General features: G+C 35.8%; 1 protein-coding gene across 9 annotated transcripts in view; it reads left to right on the plus strand.

Moving 5' to 3' along the window:
• TASP1 (taspase 1) overlaps window positions 1-25,768 on the plus strand; it is a 320,757-nt gene that overhangs the window by 235,396 nt on the left and 59,593 nt on the right. For all 9 annotated transcript variants that reach the window (XR_015249356.1, XR_015249355.1, XR_015249357.1 and 6 more), the window contains one exon: window positions 9,237-9,310. Coding sequence is in view for 6 of the 9 variants with exons in the window: in XM_086701663.1 (XP_086557789.1) it covers window positions 9,237-9,310 (74 nt within the window). In the remaining 3 variants the exon portion in view is untranslated. The remainder of the gene's footprint in view (window positions 1-9,236; window positions 9,311-25,768) is intronic.

The following is a 25,768-nucleotide window of genomic DNA, read 5'->3' on the forward strand; positions in this document are numbered from 1 at the left end:
CCTTGCAAGGCTCTTCCAAAAAACTGCTAGAACTAATAAATGAATTCAGTAAAGTGGCAGGATGCAAAATCAGTGTGCAGAAATCTGTTGCATTTGTATACATCAATAATGAAGCAACAGAAAGAGAAATTAAGAAAACAGTCCTATTTATAATTGCACCAAAAATTATAAGATATCTAGGAATAAGCCTAACCAACGAGGTGAAAGACCTGTACTGTGAAAACTTTAAAACACTGAGGAAAGAAATTGATGATACAAGGGAATGAAAAGACATTCCATAACTTCAGCAATCAGACAACAAAAATAAATAAAAGGCATACAAATTGGCAAGGAAGAAGTTAAACTTCCAATCTTCACAAATGACATGATACTCTACATGGGAAACCTGAAAGACTCCATCAAAAAATTGCTAAAAGTGATACACAAATTCAGCAAAGTTGCAGGATATAAAATCAAAGTACAGAAATCTTGCATTAATATATGCCAATAATGAAGCAGCAGAAAGAGAAATCAAGGAATTGATCCCATGTACAATTGCACCAAAACCCATAAGATACCTAGAAGTAAACCTAACCAAAGAGGTAAAAGATCTATATGCTGAAAACTATAGAACATTTCTGAAAGAAATTGAAGAAGACACAAAGAAATGGAAGAACATCCCATGTGCATGGATTGGAAGGACAAATATTGTTAAAATGTCTATACTACCCAAAGCAATCTGCACATTCACTGCAATCCGTATCAAAATAACATCAGCATTCTTCACAGAGCTAGAACAGTTCTAAAATGTGTATGGAACCAGAAAAGACCCCAAATAGCCAAAGTAATGTTGAAAAAGAAAACTGTGAAGATGGAGGCATCATAATTCCAGACTTCAAGCTGTATTTACAAAGCTGGAATTATCAAGATAGTATGGTATTGGCACAAAGACACTTAGATCAATGGAACAGAATAGAAAAACCAGAAATGGCCCCACAAACCTATGGCCAACTAATCTCTGACAAAGCAGGAAAGAGTATCCAATGGAAAAAGGCAGCATCTTCAGCAAATGCTGTTGGGGAAACTGGACAGTGACATGCAGAGGAATGAAACTGGACCAATTTCTTTATTTTTTTTAATAGTTCTTTTAAAAATTTTTATTTTTTGGGGCGCCTGGGTGGCGCAGTCGGTTAAGCGTCCGACTTCAGCCAGGTCACGATCTCACGGTCGGTGAGTTCGAGCCCCGCGTCAGGCTCTGGGCTGATGGCTCGGAGCCTGGAGCCTGTTTCCGATTCTGTGTCTCCCTCTCTCTCTGCCCCTCCCCCGTTCATGCTCTGTCTCTGTCTGTCCCATAAATAAAAAAAAAAAAAAAAAAGTTGAAAAAAAATTTTTATTTTTTGAGAGATAGAGAGCCAGTGGGGGAGGGGCAGAGAGAGAGGGAGACAGAAACCCAAGCAGGCTCCACGCTGTTAGCGCAGAGCCCAATGCAGGGCTCAAACTCATGAACCGTGAGATCATGACCTCAGCTCAAGTCAAGAGTTGGATGCTCAACCAACTGAGCCACCCAGGAGTCCCTAAACTGGACAACTTTATTACACCATGCACAGAAATAAATTCAAATTGGATGAAAGACCTAAATGTAAGACAGGAGACATCAAAATCCTAGAAGAGAATACAGGCAGTAACCTTTTTGACCTCAGCCACAGCAACTTATTACTAGACATGTCTCCAGAGGCAAGGGAAACAAAAGCAAACATGAACTACTGGGACCACATCAAGATAAAAAGCTCCTGCCCAGTGAAGGAAACAACAAAACTAAAAGTCAACTTTTGGAATGGGAGAAGATATTTACAAATGACATGTCTGGTAAAGGGTTAGTATCCAAAATCTGTAAAGAACTTAATTAAATTCAATCCCCCCCAAAACAAACAATCCAATGAAGAAATTGGTAGAGGTCTTTTCCAAAGAAAACATCCAGATGGCTAACAGACACATGAAAAGATGCTCAATATCACTCATCATCAGGGAAATACAAATCAAAACCACAATGAGATACCACCTCACACCTGTCAGAATAACTAAAAGGAACAATTCAGGAAACAACAGATGTTGGCAAAGATGCAGAGAAAAGGGAACCCCCTTGCACTGTTGGTGGGAATGGAAACTGGTGTAGCCACTATGGAAAACAGTATGGATGTTCCTGAAAAAGTTAAAAATAGAACTACCCTACCACCCAGAAATTACACTATTAGGTATTTATCCAAAGGTTACAAAATGCTGATTCAAAGGAGTCCATGCAATATTTATAGCAGTGCTATCAACAATAGTCAAACTATGAAAAGGGCCCAATGTCCATTGACTGATGAACGGGTAAAGAAGTTGTGATATATATATGCGATGGAATGTTACTCAGTGATCAAAAAGAATGAAATCTTACCATTTGCAACAATGTGGTTGGAACTAGAGTGTATTGTGCTAAGTGAAATAAGCCATTCAGAGAAAGACAAATATCATATAATTTCACTCATGATGAATTTAAGAAACACAACAGATGAACATAGGAGAAGGAAAAATAAAATAAGATAAAAATAGAGGGGAGCAAACCATAAGAGACTCTTAAATATAGAGAACAAATTGAGGGTTGATGGAGATGGTGGCAGGGGGAATGGGCTAAATGGGTGATGGACATTAAAGAGGGCACTTGCTGGGATGAGCCACTGGGTGTTATATGTAAGTGATGAATCACCAATTTCTACTCCTGAAACCAATACTACACTATATGTTAACTTACTTGCATCTAAATTAAAAAAAAAAGGCGGGGGGCGCCTGGGTGGCTCAGTCGGTTAAGTGTCCGACTTCAGCTCAGGTCATGATCTCACAGTCCGCGAGTTCGAGCCCCATGATGGGCTCTGTACTGACGGCTCAGAGCCTGGAGCCTGCTTCAGATTCTGTGTCTCCCCCTCTCTCTGCCCCTCCCCTGTTCATGCTCTGATTCTGTCTCAAAAGTAAATAAACATTAAAAAATTATAAAAAAAGAAAAGATATTCAATGTCATAGGTTGAAAGAACAAATATCATTTAAATGCTATATTACCCAAAGCAACCTACAGATTTAATGAAATCCCTATCAAAATACCAATAGCATTTTTCGCAGAACTAGAACAATTCTAAAATTTGTATGTAACTACAGAAGAATCTGAATAGCCAAAGCAATCTTGAAAAAGAAAAGCCAAAGGATCATAATTCCAGATATGAAGTTATATTACAAAGGTGTAGTAATCAAAATGGTATGGGAGTGGCATAAAAAGACACATAGATTAATGGAACAGAATAGAAAATCCAGAAATGAATTCACAACAGTATGGTCAGTTAATCTTTGACAAAGCAGGAAAGAATATCCAGTGGGAAAAGGACAGTCTCTTCCAGAAACGGTATTGGGAAAATGGACAACATGCAAGAGAAATAAACTGGACCACTTTCTTACACCATACACAAAAATAAACTTAAATGGGTTAAAGACCTAAATGTGAGACCTGAAACCATCAAAATCCTAGAGGGGAACACAGACAGTACTCTCTTTGACATCAGCCATAGCAACTTTATTCTAGATACGTCTCCTGAGGCAAGGAAACAAAAGCAAAAATAAACTATTGGGACTACATCAAAATAAAAAGCATCTGCACAGCAAAGGAAACAATCAGCAAAACTAAAAGGCAGCCTACAGAATGGGAGAGGATACTTACAAATGATATCTGATAAAGGGTTAGTATTCAAAATATATAATTAAACACCCAAAAAACATAATCCAATTAAAAAATGGGCAGAAGACATGAAGAGACATTTCTCCAAAGAAGATATACAGATGGCCAACAGACAAATGAAAAGAGGCACATCACTCATCATCAGGGAAATGCAAATCATAAACTACAATGAGATCTCACTTCACACGTGTCAGAATGGCTAAAATCCATACAAGTGTAGGAGATAAAGAAATCCCCTGCACTGTTGATGGGAAGACAAACTGGTACAGCTACTGTGAGAAACCGTATGGAGGGTCCTCAAAAAGTTAAAAATAGAACTACCTCTTGTACTGTTTGTGGGAATGCAAACTGGTGCTGTCACTGTGACAAACAGTATGGAAGGTCCTCAAAAAGTTGAAAATATAACTACCCTATGATCCAGCAATCACAGTACTAGTGTTAAAAATACAAAAACATTATTTCAGTGGGATATATGCACTGCTGTATTTATTGCAGCATTATTTACAAAAGCCAAATTATGGAAGCATCCTAAGTATCCATTGATAGATGAATGGATGAACAAGATATATCTCACACACACACACAATGGGATATTATTCAGGCTTGAAAAAAGAATGAAATTTTGCCATTTTCAACAACATGGTCGGAGCTAGAGAGTATAATACTAAGTGAAATAAGTCAGTCTGAGAAAAACAAATACCATATGATTTCAGTCATATTTTGAATTTAAGAAACAATGCAAACAAAAGGGAAGAGAGAGAGAGAAATCAAGAAACAGGCTCTTAATTATAGAGAACAAACTGATAGGGAGATGGGTTGGGGGGATGGGGGTTAAAGAGTACACTTTTCATCATTAGCACTAGTAATGTATAGAATTGTTGAATCACTATATTGTACACTTGAAACTAATATAATACTGTACATTAGCTATACTCAAATTAAAATTAAGATCTTAACGAAATTAACATGGCCCCCAAGCTCAGTGTTGAAGTGCTTTCCTAATGCAGAGAGGTTGTGCTGCCTTGTGGAGAAAGGGTGCATGTTAGATAAACATCATTCGGGCAAGAGTTGTTATGCTGTTGACGATGAACTCAGAGTTCATGAATAACAGTATCATACATCCAGAAAAAGGAAGAGGAAATTCATTGATCTGTATGTAGGGCTGCTCCAAAAATTCCTAAAATAATGTCTGTGGTGCATGATGAAGCCATGGAAAAACTGGACAATTAGCTAAACTTGTGCATTCATAAGATAATGACCAATAAACAGAGCATAGGGGACAGCATTGTTTTGAGGCTGAAAACCAGATTAATTCATGAGTAGGTCATCTAGGGTCAGGAAAATGGTTAACTCTTCTTTGCTTGTGTTTCATTATAAAGAAATATAAGATGTCTTATACAGAAACATTTAAGGTTACTTACTGATTGAAAATGTTGTGACCAAAGGCTTGTGGGAATCGAACCCAGTATTTTCCTTAGGAGCAATAGCTCAGTATTTGCTAATTCAATGTTCATGGCAACACTGTAGAATATAACTACCACAAAGTGCAGGGATGTATTTTCAAATGGCTATGCTTCCATCATTTGTGAGAGTGCTCTTTTCTCTACCCCAGCTAACATAACGTTTCAAACTTTGATATCTGATAGTTGAATAATGGTAGTTTGCAGTTTTAATTTGCATTACATTTAGTATGAAAAATGTAGAAGAACATCTTTTCATGTTTTGGAGCCACTTATATTCCCCTTGTTTTCTCTTTTTCCTTTTGTCTTTTTCTCATTGATTTGTGGCACATCTTTATGTATGAAGAAAATTAGCTCTTTTTCTATGCTACAAATTGCAGATATTTTCACTAGTGTGTCATTTGTCTCTATACTTTTTTCCCCATATGGCAAAAGAAAATACACATTTTTTTTTTTTGATAGAGAAAGAAAGAGTGTGAGCAGGGGAGAGGGACGGGGGTGGAGAGAGAGAGAGAGAGAGAGAGAGAGAGAGAATTTTAAGCAGGGTACACACTGAGCATGAAGCCCGATGTGGGACTCGATCCAACAACCCTGGGATCAAGACCTGAGCCAAAATCAAGACTTGGACGCTCAACCAACTGAGCCACCCAGGCACCCCTATAAACATTTTTAATGTAGTCAAATGTATTGATCATGGCTTTTGTGGCCTCTTGGGTTTGTTACAGTTTTAAAAGCTTTTCTTAAGAGATGTATAAGAGTTGTATTTGTGTTTGAAGTTTTGTGATCCTTTGGTGTTGTTAAGGAATTTAATCTTTTCAGTATATAACATTAATTACAAATCTTTCTTTCCATGCTGGGTAAATTTCAAAGCAATAGAACGATGGAAGTTCACCAGGTTTTGGAATCCAAAAGTCCAGTTTGAATTGTAGTTTATGCACTTACTAAAGTGACCTAAGCCATGTTACTTACTTGCTCTTAGCCTCAGGTTCCCCATCCGGGCATTAGTGAGTTCTATTACAAAAGACAGTGCCTGGCACGTGATAGATTCTCAATGTTAGTTGCTGTCTCTCCTGCTTTCCTGAAGCCCTTGACCAAGAAATATTTTGATAAATTAATGTAAGACATATACTTAAATAAATAGGATTTCTTTACAAAAGCATTCTATAATTTAAATTATAAAAAAATTTCTGTTGAGTTTCTCAAGCCAGCCTGAACTAGTAACTCATACATACATACATACATACATACATACATACATATTTGAGTTGTAGGTACTAAAAATTGTGTGTCAGTACAATGCACATTGCAAAAATACATTTTTTGGTAATAAATGGTTTTTGGTAATTTGGTAATATATGGTAAATTTTTGGTAATAAATGTGAAAAAAGTAAATGAAGACTGAATTTTTAGACACTGCATTATTTTCTTTAAGAACTCCTAGACTATGTCTAGAAACTTCATTGGAACCCCTTTAATTAAAAAAGCAATTAGTTAATGAAATCAGTCAGTGTACCCAATTTATCCTGTTTCATAATTCTAAATTTTTTACATACTATATTTTCTTAAAGCAGGCTACATTTTTAGAGAGAATAATGCATTCTAAAATCATCAAAATTGTGTCGTAAAAAATAAAGCATAATGTGTTTATCCTTTAGTTTCATGACTAGATCAACTATATTTCCATGTATTTTTCTTTCCATGGCTAATTCATGAGCCACCTTAACATGTGGAGCATAAGGAGAAGTCACAGTTTTAGAAATGCCTTAACTTTGTATTTAAATACAATTGCTTTGTCACTACTCTAAGGAAATTCAGTAAGACTTGAATGCCTTTGCTCTATTAGGCAATTTAGAATATCCCAGACCTTGCTCTGGACTTCAAGATTTTTTGTAGTTCAAAGCAGATGTGTGAGGAAGAAAAAACATCTGGTGAAGAGAACTTGCTTCATCGCGTGATGCTGTTTTCCTGCACTCTTCAGCAGAGCGTCTGTTGAGCAGGTTGGCAGGTTTGATAATTAATTAATGATGAGGGAATGAGCCACGTATCTGAGGAACTCAGTTTTGCCCCTTACTGTTTCTTTCTTCCCCACATGTCTGGCAAAGCCTTCAGAGTCTAGGATCACTGATCCCACAGTTGTGTCTCAACTCCAACACTTGTCTTCAGGCTTAATTAGCTCAGAGATATAAACAGATGGATGGTCTGGGACCCAGAGGGTTTAGTGTTGAGCAATGCAGTTTTATTATCAGGGACTTGGAAACTTTTGTTGGAGAAGTACATCATCAAAACTTAAAAAAAACCTTAGAATTTTGAAAGTACATACTTGAAGGCGACAGAGCTGTGTGTATCCGTATATTTGTGGATTTTTCTTTTGTCACTTTTTGTTTAAATAGAAGCTCAAACTTACAGGAAAGTTGCAAGAATAATACAAGAGACACCCATTATTCCTTTACCCAGATTTACCCACTGTTTTTATTTTACCCTGTTTGTCTTTACATCCTCACTCCTTCCTTCCCCTCTCTTCCCTCTAGACACACACACACACACACACACACACACACACACACACACACACACATCATACACATTTAAACGTGCTTTTTTTTAATGAACTGTTTGAAGGCAAGGTGGATGTCAGCTATCTTTACTCCTAATACTTCAGTGTATATTTCTTAAAGACAGGCCATTCTTCTAAATAATCACAGTATAGTTATCAAAATCATAAAATTTAATATTGATATGGGATTATTATCTAAGCCATAGTCCCTTTTAAATTTCATCAGTTGTCTCAGTATTGTACCTATGATGTTCCCCACCCTCCCCAGACCTATTCAGGATAACACATTGCATTTAGTTGTCATATCTCCTTTACATGGGAATGGTTTTTCAACTTTTTGTGTATGTTTTGACTTTGACATTTGTGAAGAGTTCAAATCAGTCCTTTGTAGTATTCCTGTAATTGAGTTTGTGTGGTATTTCCTCACGCAGTCTGGGCTCTGCAATTTTGGCAGAAGTACCACAGGAGTGGTGGTGTACATCTGACGGTGTCTTATCAGGGGGCACATGGTGTTGATTTTTTCTTAATTGGTGATGTGAGTTTCGATCATTTGATTAAGGGGGGGGGCCCATTGGTTTCTCCACAGTGAACCTACACTTCCCCCGTTTCTATTTTGTAAGAACATTATGGAGAGATATGTTGAGACTATGTAAACAGCTTGCTCATCTTCAAATTTTCACCCACTCGTTTTAGCAACCGTGATGATTTTCTAAGTCTGATATTTCTTCTATATTTACTAGTTGGCATTCTGCTGCAAGGAAGAGCTTTCTTTCCTTTCTCTTTTATTTATTCATTTATTTATTTGCATTAGTATAGGTTCGTTGGTTCTTATTTTATTCAGTGGTGATAATTCCTTACTATCATGATTTATTTTGATACTTTGGCCAGTGGAAGCCCCTCAGTCTGACCTCGGAGTCATTTTGATAAGTTGTCATCATTCCTTGAGCTTCCTTACTTTCTGACATGCAAAAAGATGTTCCAGATTCATTTTATATTTTCTCTGCCCCAGCCCCAGAACGAACATTCTCCAAGGAATCCTGGTTCCTTTTCATGGAGAATGGTATTTAGAAACCAAGACTCTGTGTGTGTGTGTGTGTGTGTGTGTGTGTGTGTGTGTGTGTGTGTGTGTGTTAAAGGAAACTACGTTATGGAATATTACATGTGCTAAATCATTGTGTACTGTACGTATGAATGTATGGTGCATGTGTGTGTTTAAGTTTACAAGTTTCAAACAGAAGAGCACTTATTTTACATGTAATAATTATAAGTTTTGACAAGAAAGAAATACATTTTTCATTTCACAGTAAATGGCATTACACAGTTTTGAGTTCTAAATCATCTTGACATTTATGAAGGACCAAATGGAAAGTAGGCAACTGAGTGTGTTAAATATAAAGCTATCTTTAACTGTTGTATTAAAAAGCAAAGATTTATTTTCCATCTGTGATCTGAATGTGCCTACTTGTGTTCTCTTCCACGGCAGTGGAATTTCTGTGGAGCCACACGACAGAGAGCATGTGTGTTGGATACATGTCAGCCCAGGATGGGAAAGCCAAGGTAAGCGGGAACACTGGGGCATAACCTGAAAACCTTGCAGGTTGCATGAACCTCTAACTGGCTAAGTTGATACAAATGAAATTTTTCAGCTTCTGTTGGGCAGTAACTCTGTGATCTTTATGGGAATCTGATTAAGCACAGTTAACGATGCCAAAGAAAAACAGCAGATCTTTTTAGCTTTTAATGACAAAGCAGGGGAGATTAGGAAACACCACCTCCCTTTTATTTTCATCTTGTTCTTCCTCATCTATTGTGAATAATTGGAAAAGAAGAAACTGGGGATTGAGAAGAGAAAGTGGGAGTAGAACTGATGGGCTGACCGGGCTGGGTGATTTTGCCGGGAGTGTTGGAATAGATCAAGGAAACAGAGGGAAAAACAGTGCTTGTATACCACCCTACATGTTCAAGGGCAGAGGCAGCCGATGTGCTTGCACATGCAACTTGTCCAGTGCTCTGGTGTGTTCTGGCATACCCTGGCATGATGCCCTTGTGGGAAGAGTCAAAGGTCTGTGCTCTGGGCAACACGTGCCTGTGGCATGCATCCCTCGGTGAGTCACAACAATCACACAGACATACATAGCACCTCGTGAATTGCTTGGTTTCACTGCACCCATGGTGGGTGAGTCTGGGAGTAAGAAATATAATTTGTGGGTTTTATTTTATACTGGCCTCATGTTCTTCTTGTTCATAAAAGTTTTAGAAACAGCTGTGGCATATGATGTTTACTTGGCATTAAAGTGCCTCAATTGCAAAGCTGTAAAGTTGGGCCACCTCTTTTTTAAAGGACATAATTTATTTTGCATATTGGGAAATATAAGTAAGGAAACTTCTGATACAAACTGTCTGATAAATATTGAATCATTAACAAATCAAAGATGCATGCAGCAAATTAAGGGTACATGTCAGTTTATTGCTTATTGCTAACCCATCCAGACTGGCCTCTATATTATTCAGCAAGCCAGGAGCATCACAGGGCTTCTGTGAGTACAGCATACAAGAACATTTCATCAGACAAAGATTGACTTATATTTGTCATGGTATTACTGAGTTCTCCTCCCCTTTGTCTTACCCTCAACTAATACAGTTTTCACATTGTATTAGTAGGCTTATTTCATAAGAGAATGCACAGAGATTGCTTTGTTTCATAGTATATACGGAGAAGAAATATAATTGCTCACTTTAAAGGTGATTTTTGAGCTTCAAGCAACATTGCCTAATAGAATTTTCTGTGATGAGTCAAATTATTTATATTTTGTTATCCAGTGTGATAGCCACGAGTCACGTGGCTATTGAGCACCTGAAATATGGCTAGTATACCTGAGGAACAGAATTTTAAATTAGTTTAATTTAAATTACTTAGGGTTTTTTTTTTAATGTTTATTTATTTTTGAGAGAGAGAGAGAGAGAGAGAGCGAGCGCATGTGCACAAACGGGAGGGGCAGAGAGAGAGGGAGACACAGAATCCAAAGCAGGCTCCATGCTGTCAGCACAAAGCCGAATGTAGGGCTCAAACCAATGAGCCGTGAGATCATGACCTGAGTTGAAGTCGGATGCTTAACTGACAGAGCTACCCGGGTGCCTCTAAATGACTTAACTTTTAATTTAGATAGCCACATGTGGCAAAACAGCTACTGTATTGAACATCATGGGTTTAAAGAATGAGTGGAAAAATGGTTATTCAAATAAGTATTTTCAGAACACTCTTTTCTTCCCAATGACAAAATAATTTCCAAATATAAATAAGCCTGATAAGCCATAAGAATGGCTTACAGCCATTTAAGTTTCTCTTACCCCATACATATTGACTCCGAGCTAAAATTGCTTTTTAATAAAAGAACAAGTAGGAGGTGGACTTCAGTATTTAAGCCAGTGTGGTGAGGGTACCATCATGTTATTTAAGTCCCTTGTGTGGAAATGTTCCAGTTATCCCTGCTGGTGGCCTGTGGAAGGCACCTTACTATTTAACATGAAATATGGGTAGTAAAGAGAGTGGAGAGTCCTGCATTGAGCCCAAAGATGTTTGGCCTCTAGTTGCATTGCTTGACATCTGGTCGATGTGGTTTTCATATTGCTGGTAAATTCTCCAGCTGGTAGTCTTGATTGGGCCAACAGATACAGCTGCTCCTCTTGCCTCACTTGTAAATTATGTTTTTGACCTTCCTTGCAGAGAGTTAATCCCTCTCCCTTTCTTCCTCCTTTGAGCCTGTGGCTACAAATGCTTTCCAGAAAGAAAAAAAAAAAAAAAAAAAAAAAAACCCACCCAAAACACTAATGCTTTGGCTGTTGAATTCTATTGATCAAAAAACCATCTCTTCTGTCATAAAGGCTGGAATTTTATTGTATTGCAAGTAAGACAATGTTAGAAATGAAAAGCTGGGCTCAAAAGAGAAAGGGGCAATAGCAAAGTTTGTATTCTTTTTAAGAGAGTAAGTAAGCCTTTGGCCTACCCGTCTGGTTTCCTGACTTCAATGAAAAAAATGCTGAATTAATGGTATACCCATTCAGTATGATGACTGGTTTGTAAAACATGTTCTTATATAATGTTGAGGTCCATGGTAGCAAAATAAGAAACAAGGCATCTTTAAAAATTAAACGAAAACAAAACTCAAAAACCAAACAACAAAAAACACACACATTTTTTAAATTTAAAAACTATTTCTAAAAAGTTCTTTTTTTTTTTTTTTTCCAATTTGGACTTATTGTTACCAACCTCAGAAACTAAACCACCTGGCTGTTCAAACATTTTATTTAAGCTAGCTATGTTCAATCCAAGTTAAATCCTTGAATTAAAGTTCACCTCAAAATCATACTGCTTTAAAAAGAGTGGATAATAAATATTGTAACCAAAATCCATATATGATTTGAATTAAATAGAAGTAGTTTCTTTTACAAATTTCTTTGTTTTCTTCTCTTTTTTATAGAACATTCTTTCAATTGTATAATTTAATTTCTAAGCCTGGTAACATAAGTTAAAGAGATTTTTTTTATTAAACCAAAACTAGGGCATTGATACCAGTTGGATTTAAAAATCAGATTGCCTATATCCTACCCAGATAGTGCCTAATGAATAGTTTTTAATAAACACCCTGTGTGCATGGACTACTGTAATAAAAACAGATGTTAAGACTGCATGGAACTTATTCAAGTGTAATAAGTGAAACCTAGGTTTTTTTTTTACTATGTAGAGGTCACTTTTTATAACAATAGTGAAAATACTGTTATAAAAAAATTCATTCTTGAGGAAGAGCAGGCTGTTTTATGATCTTAACGTGTCTCCCCACAGAATTCTTATTAGTTGCAGAGAAAAATAAATATAAATGGGGAAACCAGGCAACAACTTGACCTTGTGATCAAAATTAATGTGACTAGTGAGGGGCAGATGGACATCATGTGGCTCTGGATGTGATAACCTGAGAAAGGCACAACATCATTTTTATAGTATTCCATCTGGAAGTGCATAACCTGAATCTAAGCACAAGGAAACATCAGACAAATCTAAAATGAGGAACATTCTATGAAAAGAGAAAAAAAGGACTATATTCTTCAAAAATGTCAGTGTCATAAAAGACAAAAGCTGAGGGAAATGCTCCAGATTAAACAATAGTAGAGTCTTGACAACTAAATGTAATACTTGATCCTAGACTGGATCCTATATGGGAAGGGGGAAATGCTATAAATGAGTTACTAGGTCAATTTACAAAATTGGAATATAAATAGAAGAAAGTGTATCGTTGTTAAATTTGTTACAACTGTACTGTGGTACGTAAAGAAATATTCTCATTCTTAGCAAATACAGACTAAAGTATCTAGGGATAACGGGCCATAATATATACACTATCTTCTTGATGGTTCAGAAAAAATATGTGGATGGATGGATAGATGGAGAGCAAATTACAAAGTAATGGAGCAAAGTGTTATCAATAGGTGAATCTGGGTAAAGGATGTATGGATGTTCCTCGAACTGTTCTGTAATTTTGATATTATTTTTGCATAGACAATTTAAAATGTATTATCACTCTTGGATATTATGGCACATTTGATTAGGTTTGAAATGAATATGTAATGGAATGATGCAGTGCCAGGAAGCTGGAGCCTGGGTTTTCCTTCCACTCTGCACACTTGGTGTGATCACTCTGCTTCTTGGGATCTCAGGAGCCTCATCTGTAAAATGAGAATAAGAATACCTTATTATGCCTAAGTCCTTTCTGGGAGAAGGTATGATAACAACAAAGAAACAAAATCTGTCTCTGAATACAGATGACTGGACCCTATTAACTCCTTGATGTATTATATATCTATATCTATATCTATATCTATATCTATATCTATATCTATATCTATATCTATATCTGTATCTATATCTATATCTGTCTATATATCTATATCATAGATATATTGTATGTATTATAGATATTTGCATATATTATGACCCCCTAGATATTTGCATTTATTAGCACCCCTAGATACTTGCCTCCAATATGCAAAATTCTAAATTCTGCATTCCAGATTACATAAGCAGATATGATTCTCAGTAGAATTTTTGCAATCTGAATGTTGTATTTACTGTTTTGTCTTTTTTGAAGATAGTTTCTGAGGCTTAAAAAAAAAATAAACATCTATATAAAAGGAATAGAACATATGGGATTTCTGAGAGTTTTTTGTTAGGCTTAATGTACCTCTCAAATAAAGTCTAGGAGGAAGACAAATACAAAATGTGAGGCAGACAAGAAGGAGTTATCAAAGGAATTGAGAAAGAAATTTCTACTCCCAGTTAGGATGAAGAAAGTCACAAGAGACTTGTTCCTACTCCCAACAATGAGAATGAGATGGATAAACTATAAAATCATAAATTTAAAAAACCATCCAAAAAGCTGAATATGCTAGAAAAACCTGAATGAACTAAGTCCCAGAAAGAGACAAACCTTTTTTAGGAGAGAATAAAAACTCTTGACTGGTTTATTTCTGGCAGAACATCAGGAAGAAGAGTAAAACTGACATAGAAGAATATAAAGAGAAACCAGCCCAACTTTTAATGAACTGTTTATGGCCACATGTGTGACAGCTTAAAATCCTAAGAAGCCCCAGTCACAGGGTGAGTCTCACACCCACCACCAGTTCTTCCCTATGAAGCCTTCACCAAGTGAACACACCAAAGGCTTGGAGCATGGTAAAGAACTGAGTGATTCATCAAGGTGTGTAGGATTTGCACCAAGTACATGGCAGTGGCCAAAGAAAGACTGGAGATAGAGCAAGAGACCTGAGAGACATCTCCCTGAGGTATAGTGGCCCTTTATCAAGTGCAAGGCAATTGCAAGAGAAGGCTGGGATAAAGCAAAAGAAATGATAAGAAACCTCCCTTATTTCTGCAAGGTGTACAGGACCTTCATCAAGGGCAAAGCAGTGTACTAATGAATGCTAGTGCCTGGGGAACAGGATGAAGAAATAAGCTATGGCATGGAAACCTGGGGGAGATTATCAAGAGTAAAGAGATCACCTAAGCATCCCAGAAATCTGGTGGCTGGGCTATAAACAAAGAGAAATATCCCATGATTAGAATACTGGCAGCTGGATTATAAGACATAGAGAAGTCTTCAGAGTCTAATCAGGGCTCAGATCCCAGACTTTGCTTAAGGGAGATCCCTGATCCAGACCTCAGAATATTAGCCAAGAGTGAACTGAATCTAAACCTACCACAAAGCCCAGAACCAGTTCACTAGAGATTAGACTGATTCACAGTCCTAACCTATGGGAAGAGGGTGTGCCATTTTCTTAGGATAAATAATATCCATGTTAAATATAATTTACTATTATTTTATATGCAGTGTCTATCACACAATTAAAATTGAGTCCTCTGAAGAAACAGAAAAAAATTAATGGAAACTTATCCATAGATGACCTGGATGTTGGAATTAGCAGAGAAGGATAATAAAATAATTATGATAACTACAACAAGAAATAACAAAATGGAAATGGTATAATGGAAAAATACAACTTCAGAAATAAAGTACTTATTCGATGGGCTTAACAGGAAATTGGGGTGGAAAATATGATTAGTGAACTTGAGAACCATTCAGTAGAAACTGTCCAAAGTTAAACACAAAGAAGAAAATGAATCTAAGAAACTGAAACGAGTGTCTGACCTATGGAACTATCACAAGTGGCCTAAAATGTGTGCGTTTGGATTAATATAGCTGTGAAGTTCTTATGTTAGTATTTGAATGTAGTTTGAGGTAAATGTGCTTATTTAATTTCTAGAGCAACAAATTTAAGTATAACAAAAAAGTTGTTAAAAAAATCAATGCAAGACATATAAGAAAGTATACTACAAAATATTAACCAAAGAGTTGGTAGGAAAAGAGGAACAGAAAAACATATAACATAAAACAAATGCTATAAGACTTAAGTTCAATTATAACAATAATTACATTAAATGTGAATAAAGTAAACATTCAATTTAAAAGGCACAGATTTTCAGATTGAAAAAAATTTCAGAAGACCCATCCATATGGTGTTTATAAGAAGTAGACAAAATTAGTAGTATAAAGATTCAGACAAAATTAGTAGTGAGATTGTAGAAAAAAATGTATCTGCAAACACTAAGCATAAGAAAGTTGGTATGCAAACACTAAGCATAAGAAAGTTATATTAATGTCAGGCATAGGAAACATTCTAAGGTGAGGCAGCATATTTCATATTGATAAAATGGCCAATTCATTAAAAGAAGACATAAAAATTCTAAGGATGTATGTACCGAGTAAAGGAAGTAAAAATTGAGAGAACTATAGAGAAGGAATCAACAAATCTACAGTGTAGTTGGGAATTTTAACATTCCTCTCTCAGTAATAAGTAGAATAAAAATCAGTAAATATATGAACAGCACTATGATCCAGCTTGACTTAAGCAATATTTATAGATTCCACACTCAATAAGCGATTCTTTTCAAGTTTACAAGGAATACTCACCAAAAGAAATTGGAAATTACTTCAAATAGAATGATAATGGAAATATCTTAGAATTTATTGTATGCAATGAGAACACTAAAAGAAAAAGTGTGTCCTTAAATGCTTATGGCAGAAAATTTAAATAAATGAGTAAAACTTCCATCTTAAGAAGATTTAAGGAAAGTAAATACAAAATAAGATTAAAAAGTAAAAACAGTGATGTAGAAAATAAAAAAAAATAGAGAAAAATCAACAAAGCCAGAAATTGGTTCTTTGAAAAAAGTTAATAAAATTGATGTAGTCTTAGAAAAACTGGTCAGGAAAGAGAGAATAGAACAAATTACCAATATCAAGGTTAAAGAGGGAATATCAATGCAGAATCATGGATCCTACAGACATTAAATGGATAATAAGGTGATACAATGAGTAACTTTATTACAATACATTCAGTAACTTAGATGAAATTCATAAATTCCTTGCAATAAAAACCCAAATTAGGAAATCTAACACAGAAAATTGGAAAAAAGCATATACATATTTAAGAAATTGAATTTATCATCAAAATCTTCTCACAAGGAAAACTTCATGCCCAAAGAGGCAAGAAGAAATAGGGGCACCTGGGTGGCTCAGTTGGTTAAGCATCTAACTCTTGGTTTTGGCTCAGGTCATGATCTCAGGGATTGGTTTATAAGTTCAAGCCCCACATCAGGCTACATGCTGCTGGTGTGGAGCCTGCTTGGGATTCACTCTCTCTTTCCCTCCCTCTCTCTGCTCCTCCCCCCACTCATGTGTACTGTCTCTCTCTCTCTCTGTCTCTCTCTCTCTCCCTCTCAAAATAAATTAACTTAAAAAAATAAAGAAATAATACAGTCTTTCACAAAATCTTTGGAAAAACAAGGCAGGGGGAATGCTTTCCAACCCATTTTATGATGTGAGGGTAATCTCCATATCAAAATTTGACAAATATTTTACAAGCAAGGGAAACTACAGACCAATATCCTTCATAAACATAGGTGTAAGAATTCTTAATTAGTTAATTATTAATTTAGGATTAAAACTCTAAAAATATTACACACGCACACACATATATACCATAAATACACACCAAGTAAATTCTTTTTTCCAAGAGTGTAGAATAGAATTAACATTTAAGAACCAATCAATGCTGGGGTGCCTGGGTGGCTCAGTTAAGTATCTGACTCTTGGTTTCAACTCAGGTCATGATCTCATGGTTCGTGGGATCAAGCCCTGTATGGGCTCTGTGCTGACAGCACAGAGCCTGCCTGGGATTCTCTCTCCTCTCTCTCTGCCCCTCCCCCACGTGTGTGTGTGTGTGTGTGTGTGTGTGTGTGTGTGTGTGTGCGCGCGTGTGCGCACGCACACATGCAAAATAAACATTTAAAAAATAACACAATGTCGATAGTTGATCCCAAAACATTTGTATATATCTATATACAAAAGAACGAAGTTGAAAACTTACTACACACTATATATAAAAATTAATTCAGAATAGATCAGAGACCAAAATGTAAGAGCTGAATCTATACATTTTTTTTAAGAAATCAGGAGTAAATCTTCATGACTTTGGATTAAGCAATTTTTTTTCCACTGTGACTCCAAAAGCACAAGTTACAAAAGAAAAAAAAAATAGATAAATAGGATGTCATCAAAATTAATAACTTTTGTGGTTCAAAGGACACCATCAAGAAAGTAAAAAGACAACCCACAGAATAGAGAAATAAATGTATTTGGCAAGGGATTTGTATTCAAAATATATGAAGAACTCTTTAAATTCAACAATAAAAAGACAAAAAAATGGGCAAAGGATTTAAATAGACATTTCTTTTTTTATTTTGAGACAGTGTGGTGGGGGGAGGGTCAGAAAGAGAGAAGAGAGAGAGAGAGAGAGAGAGAGAGAATCCCAGCAGGCTCTGTGTGGTCAGTGCAGAGTCGGATGCTTAACCGACTAAGCCACCCAGGTGCCCCTAGACATTTCTGCAAAGGTATATAAATAGCCACTTAGTACATGAAAAATGCTCAGCATCAGTAGTCTTTAGGGCAATGCAAATCAAAACTACAATTAGATATCACTTCACATCCACCAAGATGGGTATAATAAAAAAAATGAACAACAGCAAGTGTTAGGAATATATGTAGCCTTCATATATTGCTGGTGGGAATGGAACATGGTATAGCCACTTTGGAAAACAGTTGGCCACTTCCTTAAAAAAATTAAACCTATCAGAGTACCACTACTACTATTTGAAACTCTTCTGAATATTTAAACCAATAAAACGAATGTGGAATCGAAACGACGTATAATTTCTGAAAAGAAAGGAACAGACAAGAAAGCACCAATATCTTTGCGATATGATGTAGACCTAGAAAATCCAAGGAGATAAACTATTAAATTCTCAGAATTATGAATTTAGGAAGAACAAGTAGAAAATAAAGATACAAAATTCAGTGTCTTCTGCTTATAGAAGCAATAAAGAAAAAAAAATTAAACCCAGAGTTATCTAATAAACCAGCAGTTCCACTCCTAGGTATATACCCATGAGACTTGAAATGATGACCACACATAAACTTGTGCACAAATGTTTATAGCAGCATTATTCATGATAGCTCCAAAGTGGAAACAAATATCCACCAACTGATGAATGGATAAACAGAATGTGACAGATTGTAGATTAGTGGTTTCCGGTCGGGGAGGAGAGTGTGAGAGTGCTGATGAGTAGAGGGTTTTTTGTTTTTTTGTTTTGTTTTTTCTTTTTGAAGCAATTAAAGTGTTCTGGAATTGGAGCTGCACAACTTTGCAGATATACTAAAAGTACTAAATTGAACACTTAAAGGGTGAATTTTATGGTACATGAACAAATCATGTTCAAATATCTCAACAAATGTGTTAAAAATATCAACCAATGTTATTTACTGTATTACCAAAATAAATGAGAAAAACCATATGATCAATCTAGATATATGCTCATTTCAACTTCCATTCATGATAAAAATCCTTGCAATACCAGATATCTGGGAAATACCTCAATTTGATAAAAGTCATCTCCCAAAAACCTACAGTTAAAGTCATGCTAAGTGGTGAAACAATGGACAATTTCTTTCTAACACTGAGAACAGGCAATGGGGAGATCCACTGTCATTACTTCTATTCAGTATTTTACTGGAATTCCTAACCAGTACAATAAAGCAAATAAAAGAAATAGAAAACAAAAATTGGAAAAGTAGTAAAAACTGTAGTTATTCTCAGGTGCCATGGAATGATTCTAAGACATGATGTGCAAGACCTGTCCTCTGAAGGTAACAGTGTTGCTGAGAGAAATAAAAGAAAACCTAAGTAGGTGGAGAAATATGCATGTTCATGGATTGCAAGTCTCAATAATGTTAAGATAGTCATTCTTTCCAAATTCATCCATAGATTCAAAGCAATCCCAATAAAAATTCCACCTGTTTTTTAAATAAGGAATTGACAAGCTGGTTTCAAAATTTCTATGGAAATGCAAGGTATCTAGAATTGTAAAAATCAACTTTAGAAAAGAAGACGGAAGTTTAGAGAACTTAACTGATTTTGAGACTCCCCATAAAGCTAAAGGTAGTGTTGTCTGGTGGAAGAGACAATCCTAAATCCAATATATCAGAAGCTTTGAGATCAGCAGGAATACATCTCTCTCTTCTGCAATTTCACATTCTAAAGGAGTAAATTACCAGACTTGTTGATGTAGCAGGGTTCATAAGACACTGCAGGATTTATAAAAACATTGCCTCAGAAACTCAGGTGGAAACTTGCGTCTCGAGAAGAAACTGAATGTATCCTACAGGGAGGTCTGGAATAATCACTAGCAATTTGGCTGCTGCTGTTGTTATCAGATAAAAGAATTGTCTTTACAGTAAAGGTCCTCTAAAGTGACAAAAAATAAAGTGTACCTTCAACAACTTTATTTAATAAAATGGTCTGTAAAAAAATGAAAGAAAATTTAGATGGATACCAGTATCTTCTAATTTATGTGTCTAGGTTTGCTTCTTCAAGAAGCTTACCTAATTGTTTATCAAGTATTGCCAGTGTTGAATGGTTAAAAGCACACAATATCTGGTAACCTATCATAAGTTTTTCATAATTTCACTTGTTTTCAGTGTGTTTAGACTTGGAAAGAATTTTATTAGGCAGAATTGCTGTTTTAGGGAAATGTTCTTTTGGAAGTTATATTAAGATCAGTGAAGGAATTATTGTATTACTTCTTTTTAATCCTCTAAGATTTTTTCACTTTCAAGTATAACATGCTATGTAAGTGTATCTTCTCTAAAAGATAACTGTATAACAAGGTAAGGCAGGTGACTTGGGATGTTGAGACTGGGGAGAGAATGCAAAAGACTATTTGTAATCTATATTCAGAGAAGATGTCAGAAAGTGTAAAATGGAAAATAAATTCATAGATCCACATGGATATAGCCTGGGAATAAATGTTTGATGAAAAATTGTACTTTATTATGTTTTGAGGGGTATTAAAAAGTCTTGTCCTTTGGTTTATTTTACCATTATATGGTTATGTTTACAAATCCTGGCCACCATTAACTTTTTCTAACAATGTCTGACAGCTTCGTAATATCAGCCTAGATATTTAACTAATTAAAGCAGTTTATGAAGTTTTAAGAAGGTCTTCTATGCCAAGGGTTTATACCATTGTGAAAGTAAATCCTCACAAAGCTGAATAAATTCTTCCGTATACCTTTCAAAACAAACAAATCTAAAAACATTACGTTGAGTGAATACAGCCAGACACAAAAGACTACTTTATGAATCATTCCATTTATATAAAGTATACTAGGTGACAGAAATCCAAAAGTGGTTGCTTCAAGGAAAAAAAGCACAAGGGAATTTGAGGTGTAATAGAAATATATTTCATATGAAAATTTCCTTTTAGGTTTTGGTTTCAGTTTCATAGTTATACAGATGGTCAAAAGTCTTCAAATGCTTTACTTAACATCTATACATTTTATCATCTCTAAATCAAACCTCTACTTTTTAAAAGTGTAAGCAAAGGTATTAGTGGGCCTGTCTTTAGGTGTGGTGTAATGGTAACAGGAATGGGCTTTGGAGTTAGCCAAACTTGGATTTTGATCCTGGAGCCCCTGCTTTTATAACCTGGGGCAGGTTACAACTCTGACGCTTGGCTTCCTTATATTTAAAGTGAGAATACTACTGATGCTCTCATAGATTGCTGAAAATTAACTGAATAATATAACTAAAGTGCATATAATAGAGCTACATGCACGACACTGGGTGTTGGTGATGGTGGTTGTGTTAGGAGGAGGCGGTGATAGTAGACATTCTAGACATTCTCTCAGGGCCTTCACACTGCACAGCTCCACAGCCTTCGATACACTGCAGTTGTACTCCCAAAGGTGCCTTTTACATGGTCTATGACAAGAGCAGTACCTCCTGGATTTCTATCCTGCACCTCTTGTGGAGCAGTTATTCCATTTGACAAAATGTAACTCTAACTCGTAAATATAAATTGACTGATGAGTGAATTCAAAAATCTCAGAAAAACAAAAAAAATTGCTTGAAGTTACAAGAAAACACACACACAGCCTCCAACCCTGTAGTTCAGGCTTATATGATAGTAATGCCTTTCAAAAAGCTGTCTGACTGGAGGCCTATCAGCCTGATAGCACCACAGACCTAAGTTTTTTATGAACTCCAAGATTTGCCTGCTGCTTTTCTGTTAAGCTCACCCAACTAAATAATTTTTCTTTTAAAATAGGGAAAAATATTGGTGACTAGCTCCTGTTGAATTTCTCTTGTGTTAACCTTGAACATACAGGCAGCCTTGTTAGAGTCTACTGAGCACTAGACAGTGGAATACTTTAGGGTATATTGCCTGTGAATTCCTTAAAAGAGCTCCGTGATAGTACCCCGTGGCATTCAGTCACTGGATTTATTGGGCCATATGGGTTTATTGGACATATGTTAGATTTATGATGATCACCTAGATACAAGTTGGCCCTAGTCTAAACCAAATTTTAACTGCTTTTGGTAATTTGGCCCCCATACCGAAGGAGCCTGACAACCTAAGGAGCCTAATCCCTGACAGGAAGCCCAACTGCCTCAGGATGGTAACTTAGGTACCACCAACAAGCTGTGTGCGAAGAAAACATCCCAGACAGCAAAATTTGCTGGAGACACTTAGGGAACACAAGGAAAAGTGGCTAATCAGTGATTTTACCTGTACCTTTCAAGTTTGCCCAGAATAGAAATACAATAGAAAATTGTATTTCTTGTCCATGCTGTTAAGACTGCAAGGAGGATCCCATTAGGTCTGTTTAGAAAGTCCTTTAGACAAACAGGAGACGGTTGTATAAAACCGAATGTGTGGAAAACAAACTTTAAGACAGAAGTCTCCTCAGCCTTCAGTTTATTTCTAAGAGTAATCGGTAATTTTTGCCTAATTAGTCTTATGACATCGATTTCTTCCAAATGGTTCATTGACATTGCTCCAAAGCAGTAAAAAGAATAAACAGCAGAGAATTCACATGTTGGCAAGAGCATAAATCTCCTCAGATGTATTAACCATATTTATCCAAATAAATCTCATTTTAATCATGGTATAGGTTAAGATCTTTGCAAAGATAAATAGATCTATTACCTAGACTTGTAAACACTGGATGTTAGTTGAAGTGAAGAGAATAAGCCTTTTTGTTGTTGTTGTTTTAGCAACATGGAAAATAACGAAAACATTACTTTCTCAACCTCTACATAGTTGCATAGTCATCAGTCTATGTAGTTCACATTAAGTGTGAATTGAACAGTAGACTATTATCTTGTTACCTTTTAGTACTCAACATTTTAGGTAAATATGTATACCTTCCCAAGGCAGACTGTTTGTCCACAGGACGCATAACCATGGCCTGTAACTAAGACAAGTGCCCTTGAGAATGATTGCCCTCATTACCCACAGTGAGTGAGAATGATTGCAGAATGCTGTTTTCTTTCTTTTGGTTAAAAAGCAGAGGGCAAATGATGAAAGGGATCTTCTTTTTTTGAAAAAAATTTCATTTTTAATTGGAGTATAGTGGATGTGTAATATTAACTTAGTTTTAGTTATTATGAATATTGGGCACCATAAATGTGTTACAATATTATTGATTGTACGCTCTATGCTGTACTTTTCATCCCTGTGACTTATTTATTTTGTAAATGGAAGTTTGTACCTCTCAATTCTCTTCACCTATTTTGTCCCTCCCCCCACTCCTCCCCTCTTGGCAATTACCAGTTTATTCTCTGTATTTATGAGTCTGTTTCTTTTTAGCCATTGTTATTTGCTGTTTACTTGTTCATTTGTTTTTTAGATTGTACATTATAAGTGAAATCATATGTTATTTGTCTCTGTCTGGCTTATTTCACTTGGCATAGTACCAGTAATACCCTCTAGATCCATCCATGTTGGTGTGAATGCAAGATTTCATTCGTTTTTGTGGCTGAGTAATACTCCATTGTGTATCTATACCACATCTTTTTTTTTTTTTTCATTTTTTTTTAACATTTATTTTTGAGAGACACAGTGAGACAGGGCACGAGTGGGGGAGGGGCAGAGAGGGCGGGGGGGGGGGACACAAAGAATCTGAAGCAGGCTCCAGACTCCAACCTGTCAGCACAGAGCCCCACGTGGGGCTCGAATGCATGGACTGCGAGATCATGACCTGAGCTGGAGTTGGACGCCCAGCCAACTGAGCCACCCAGTCACCCCTATACCGCATCGTCTTTATCCATACATTTATTGATGAATACTTAGGTTGCTTCCATATCTTGGCTGTTGTAAATAACACTGCAGTAAACATAAGGTGTTTTTGTTTTCTTTGGGTAAATACCCAGAAGTGGCATTAGTGGATAGTGTGGCACTTTTTTTTTTTTTTTTTTTTTTTTTTTTTTGAGGAACCTCTATACTGTTTTTTTCATAATTGGCTATACCACTTTACATTCGCACCAGTAATGCATGAGGGTTCTCTTTTCTCCACATCCTCATCAAGACTTGTTATTTCTTGTCTTTTTAATATTAAATATTCTAAGAGGTGGTATCTCATGGTGGTTTTGATTTGAATTTTCCTAATAGTAATGTTGAGCACCTTTTCATGTGTCTGTTGGCGATTTGTGTGTCTTCTTTTTGGAAAAATGTCTATTCAGGTCTTCTGCTCATTTTTTGATCAGATTATCTGTTTTTAGTGTTGAGTTGTAGGAGTTCTTTATATATTTTGGATATTAACTTGCTATTGGATATAGCATTTGCAGCATTTGCTCCCATTCAATAAGTTTCCTTTTTGTCTTGTTGATGGCTTTCTTCACTTGCAAAAAGCTTTTTAGTTTGATGTAATCTCAATTATTTATTTTTGCTTTTGTTTCTCTTGCTTGAGAAGACAGACCCAGAAAAATACTGCTAAGCTTGATGCCCAAGAGATTACTGCCTATGTTTTCTTTTAGTTTTCTGGTTTCAAGTCATACATTTAGGTCTTTGTTGCATTTTGAGTTTGTTTTTAGTATGGTATAAGTAGCCCATTTTTACTCTTTTGCATGCAACCATTTAGTTTTCCCAGCACCGTTTATTGAAGAGACTGTCTTTTCTCCATTGTATTCTTGCCTCCTTTGTCATAGATTAATTGACCATATATGTGTGCATTTATTACTGGGTTCTCAAGTCTGTTCCCTTGATTTATGTGTCTTTTGTGTGTGTGTGTGCCAGTACTATACTGTTTTGATTGCTATATTTTTGTATTAAATCTTGAAATCTAGGATTATGATAACTCCTGCTTTGTTCTTAAGATTGGTTTGGCTATTCGGGGTCTTTTGTGGTTCCATAAATTGTTTGTTTGTTTGTTTGTTTTGTTTGTCTTATTTTTGGCTCTAGTCCTGTGAAAAACTGTTGGTACTTTGATAGGGAGTGCATTGAATCTGTAGATTGCTTTAGGTAGTATAGACATTTGAACAATATTAATTCTTTTAGTCTATGAGCATGGTATATCTTTCCATTTGTGTCACCTTTGATTTCTTTCATCATTGTCTTATAGTTTTCAGAATATAGGTCTTTTACTTTTTTATTATTAATAATTATTTTTGAGTATAGTTGATACACAATGTTACAGTAGTTCCAACTGTACAATGTGGTGATTCAGTTTCTCCATACATTGTGCTCTGCTCTCCACAAGTATAGCTATCATCTGTCACTATACAACACTATTAGGATATTGTTGACTATATTTGACAATGGCTATTTTAACCAGAAGGAAAGTTTTTCAGTGTGTTATCATTTTTGACTACTACAAAAGTCTTTAACTTCTTTGGGTAAATTTATCCCTAGGTATTATATTCTCTTTAATGCAGTTGAAAATGGGGTTGTTTTCTTTATTTCCCTTTTAGCTATTTCATTATTAGTGTTTAGAAACACAACAGGTGTCCATATATTGATTTTGTATCCTGAAACTTTACTCAATTCATTTATTGGTTCTAATAGTT

This window comes from Puma concolor, chromosome A3 (assembly GCF_028749965.1).
Source record: "Puma concolor isolate L17-30 chromosome A3, mPumCon1.1.hap2, whole genome shotgun sequence".
NCBI lineage: Eukaryota > Metazoa > Chordata > Mammalia > Carnivora > Felidae > Puma > Puma concolor.